Genomic DNA, 4,907 nt, shown 5'->3' on the forward strand with positions numbered 1-4,907 from the left:
TTTCGAGGAAGCGAATTCTCGCGAGAATAATATACTGAGTTAGATAAGACGATTAAATATTTGTTCTGACGTGTAAAGAAATTCATTTGTGCGAATTAAAATTGTTTGTTAATCAGTAACTTTATATCGTTTATTACTTGAATTTGGTGACCTTTAATATTCTGCGGCCACGTCATTTCTTCCTACACTCCTTTATGTCTTTCATGTCATTGACACAGTTGCGGAGTTGGTAACGTTAAAAGTTAATTAAAGTGGTGACTAGCCGACGTGATTGGAGATTAACTTTCGCGGTACAGACAATATATGAGTGTGCGATAAAAGACAGATATCGTCGGGGAAAATTTGAATGTGACTTTCTTTCGCTTGTTGGTATCGAGTGACTACCGCGGAAAGTGAACGCAGCGATACATTAAAGAGGTTCATGATGCGTGACGAGGAAGTGCGACCGCAGACGTCACAGCAACCAAATTTAGGTGCACAACAGTCGGAGCGAGAGATACAGGTATCGGAGCAGCAGCGCATTCAGGGTACGCAGTCGACTCAGCAGCAGCAGTGGATGCGCCGAGATATGGCACAGCCATTGGATTTTTTCGCGATGGGCAATGAGGTGAGCCGCGTTGGCATGCGAATGCCAGAATTTACGCCCGCGGATCCTGAACTCTGGTTCAGTATAGTCGATCGCAGTTTCCAAGCCGCCGGGATAACGGTCGATGGAACGAAATTCGGGTATGCGTTGACAGCTATCGGTCCACGGTACACGACGGAAGTTAGAGATATTATCATGAATCCGCCCGCGGAGGGAGCATACGAGACGTTGAAGTCGGAATTGATAAAACGCCTTAGCCTATCGCAGGAGCATAAAACTCGTAGACTCCTCGAACATGAAGAAATCGGCGATAGGAAACCGTCGCAGTTTTTGCGACACCTTCGCGGACTGGCCGGAAGTGTGATTGGCGACGGCGTGTTACGGACGGTATGGCTGAGTCGATTGCCGGCGTACATACAGCCACATTTAGTGACGCGCACGGCGGATACACTGGAGCAGCTAGCGGACATGGCTGATGCGATTGTGGAGGCGCCCATGTTTCAGATCGCGGAGGCTGCGCGAGTCCCGGTACGTCAGAACACGAATGACGATGCTTCCACTGAAGCAAAATTAGAATTGCGTTTAGCGCAATTTCGTTTGAGTCTGCAGCAGGAGTTGGCCGAACAATTGACGGCGATCCGAAGATCGATCGAAGCGATCGGGGAGCCGCGTTCTCGCGGAGATAACCGCAGCGACGGTCGACGCCGGGGGCGTTCATGTTCGAGGTCGCGCCCTCGAGAGCATGGACATGCTTCAAATGGTCTTTGCTGGTACCATTGGCGTTATGGACCAGACGCGCACCGATGCGAGGCACCTTGCTCGGCAGCGCAGGGAAACATCGCGGCCGGTCGTTAGTGGCGACGTACGATTCGGGCCGACGGACGCGTCGCCTTTTCGTGACGGATAGAGTAACAAAGACGGATTTTTTAATAGACACGGGTGCAGATCTTTGCGTATTTCCTAGAAAGATGGTCCGGGGACCACGGCAAAGATCCACCTACGAACTCTCGGCAGCCAATGGCACGGCGATTAACACGTACGGAATGGAAACGTTGACATTGAATTTCGGACTTCGCCGCGCTTTTACTTGGCGATTCGTGGTCGCGGATGTGTCGAAACCGATCATCGGCGCTGATTTTCTTGCACATTATGGACTGTTGGTGGATTTGCGAGGTTCCCGTCTAATTGACCAAATGACAAATTTGACGGCGCGCGGACGTTGCGTGCGGTGCGGAACGCTAGGTGTAAAAACGATCGCGGGAGCGACATCGTATCACCAACTGCTGGCAAATTATCCCGACATCACGAGACCCGGAGGACAGCTAAAACGTGCAAAGCATAATACACGACATCATATAGAGACGACACCAGGACCACCAGTATCGTGCAGGCCGAGGAGGCTCGCGACGGACCGCTTGACTGCCGCGAGGGCGGAATTTCGGAAAATGGTAGAAAGCGGAGTCGTCCGACCATTTAAGAGCTGTTGGTCCGCTCCGTTGCACATGGTGCCGAAGCAGGGCGATGAATGGCGCCCGTGCGGTGATTACAGGGCGTTGAACGCGCGAACAGTACCGGACCAATATCCTGTCCGACATATCCATGACTTCGCACAGGCACTACAAGGTAAGAAGATTTTTACGACGATAGATCTCGTTAGAGCCTACCACCAAATACCGATCGCAGAAGAGGACATACCGAAAACAGCAATCACCACGCCGTTCGGTATGTTTGAGTTTATATATATGTCCTTCGGCTTGCGAAATGCGGCGCAAACATTTCAAAGATTTATTGACGAGGTTCTTCAAGGACTCGATTTCTGTTATGCGTATATTGACGATATTTTGGTGGCATCATCGACGGACGAGGAGCATCGTGAACATTTAAAAATATTATTCGAGCGACTACAAGAATACGGAGTGGTAATCAATCCTGCGAAATGTGTATTTGGACGGACCGAGGTGGAGTTCTTAGGATATTCCGTGTCCGGGAAGGGAACTCGCCCGCAGACCGCGCGCGCGAAGGCAATTCTTGAGTATCGCGAACCGAAAATCGCGAAGGACCTGCGTAGATATCTCGGAATGTTGAATTTTTATAGGAGATTTTTACCTGGAGCAGCGGAGACCTTGGCACCTCTCAATGACCTTCTGCATGGCGGCATGAAGGGAAAGGCGATGATAAGGTGGACGACGCGAGCCCGACAAGCGTTCGAAGACTCGAAGGAGAGGTTGACTCGGGCGACATTACTAGCGCACCCGAAGGCCAACGCAGAACTCGCGCTGTTTACGGATGCGTCCGAACATAGCGTCGGAGCGGCGCTACAACAGCGGAGCGAGAACGGTTGGGAACCACTGGCGTTCTTTTCGAAGAAGCTGGGCCCGACGGAAACGAAATATAGTGCATTTGATAGGGAGCTATTAGCCATATACCTCTCTGTCAAACACTTTCATCACATGCTCGAGGCGAGAACGTTTGCAATATATACAGACCATAAACCGCTAACTTTTGCCTTCCAGCAGAAACCAGAGCGGAGTACGCCGCGTCAATTTCGCCACCTCGACTACATAGGTCAATTCACGACCGACATTCGACATGTGTCTGGGAAAGATAACGTCGTGGCCGACGCGTTATCAAGAGTCGAGGAAGTCCAATCGCCCATGGACTATGTCGCGCTGGCGGCATCGCAGAGGGACGATGAGGAGTTGAGTAGGCACTTGCAGCGGGATGCAACGCTAAAATTAGAAAAGGTCAACATTCCAGGAACAGAGGTAGCCATCTACTGTGACACGACGACAGGAGTGCAGCGTCCGTATCTAACGAAACCATTCCGGCGGATGGCATTTGAATCAGTTCACCACCTGGCTCATCCGGGTGTGAAGGCGACGGCCAAGCTCGTGGCACAGCGCTACGTCTGGCCGGCGATGAGAAAAGATTGCCGCAAATGGGCTCGAACGTGTATACCTTGCCAAAGATCCAAGGTGTCCCGCCATGTCGTGGCGCCCTTGGGAAAATTCGCTGCACCGTCACGGAGGTTCGAGCACGTCCATCTCGATATTATTGTGATGCCCGTCTCACAAGGCAAGCGGTACTGTTTGACATGTGTGGATCGGTTTACACGATGGCCGGAAGTATTCCCGCTGGAAGACCAGGAAGCGGAGACAGTAGCAAGAGCGTTTTATGAAGGCTGGATGTGTCGATTCGGGACCCCTTTGCGTGTCACGACGGACCAGGGACGCCAATTTGAGTCTCAGCTCTTCCGGCGGCTGGGCGAGCTCACGGGGACAGTGCATCTCCGGACGACAGCATACCATCCGCAAGCGAATGGCATGGTCGAAAGATTTCATCGACAGTTTAAGGCGGCGATAAAATGCCAGAACAACAGCCGATGGACCGAGGTGTTGCCCACGGTGTTGCTGGGAATTCGGGCGGCCTGGAAGGAAGATTTGAAGGCGACCACGGCCGAACTGGTATACAGGGAGACGTTACGATTTCCAGGGCAATTTTTGAATCGACAGTCGACGCCCGAGGACGACGTTGTCGATTTTGTGAGGAAGCTAAAAGAGCATTTTGGAGAGCTGCGCCCGGTTGACGGGACCCGGCATGGCGAGCGTCGAGCGTTCGTATTCAAGGATCTGACAAGAGCCGAGCAGGTGTTCATAAGGCAAGATGCACAAAAGGCGATGTTGCAGGCACCGTATGATGGACCATACGCGGTGATTAGCCGTGACGAGAAGACGTTTGTTGTGCTGGTCCATGGAAAGCAGGTAACGATTTCTATAGATCGGTTAAAACCTGCATACATACTTGCAGATAGCACGAGCGAGGACGAGACGCCGGAACCTGCAGAGGAAAGGACGAAGCAAAATGCCGATGCGAAGGACGCAGTGACGGAAAAAGGAGCGGAGCCCGCTTTAAAGCAGCCGAGAGTAACGACGAGGGCCGGCAGGAGAGTTCGCTTCCCGGAGCGTTTTCAGGCAGGCCTGAGATGAAGTAAAGACAACGAGACGGCTGAAGACGACAGAGAGCGAGAAGGAGAAACGAAAATTAGCAAACAAATACACATCGAGCCCGGGCGGAACCGAGGAGTGATGACACGGTCCGGCCGGAGGGGGGGGAGCGAGGCTTTCCAATATTTGCGTATAGAGCCTTACTAATAAGTGGTTCATATACAGGGTGTTTGAAATTAACCGCCAAATATTTCATGTGTGGGTAGAACAGACTATACTGAGTCGAAAAGTCCTGTACCATTTTGGGATTGCAGCAATAGTTAACGAGATATTAATTTTTAAAGATTGGCAAATACGCGCGTCCGTCCGGCCTACCA

At 51.7% G+C, this 4,907-nt stretch overlaps 1 protein-coding gene across 1 annotated transcript; it reads left to right on the forward strand.

The window, feature by feature from the left end:
* The first annotated feature begins 424 nt into the window (after nt 1–424).
* On the forward strand, nt 425–1,441 carry LOC108782887 (uncharacterized). Its single transcript, XM_018551280.1, has one exon. The coding sequence runs from the start codon at nt 425–427 to the stop codon at nt 1,439–1,441; it is 1,017 nt and encodes a 338-aa protein (XP_018406782.1).
* The last annotated feature ends 3,466 nt before the right edge of the window (nt 1,442–4,907 follow it).

Source organism: Cyphomyrmex costatus, unplaced genomic scaffold, assembly GCF_001594065.2.
Source record: "Cyphomyrmex costatus isolate MS0001 unplaced genomic scaffold, Ccosl1.0 scaffold1365, whole genome shotgun sequence".
Classification (NCBI taxonomy): Eukaryota; Metazoa; Arthropoda; class Insecta; order Hymenoptera; family Formicidae; genus Cyphomyrmex; species Cyphomyrmex costatus.

What these genes read in the sequence shown, in the direction of transcription:
- LOC108782887 (XM_018551280.1), top strand. Translation starts at nt 425, where the DNA reads ATGCGTGACGAGGAAGTGCGACCGCAGACGTCACAGCAACCAAATTTA.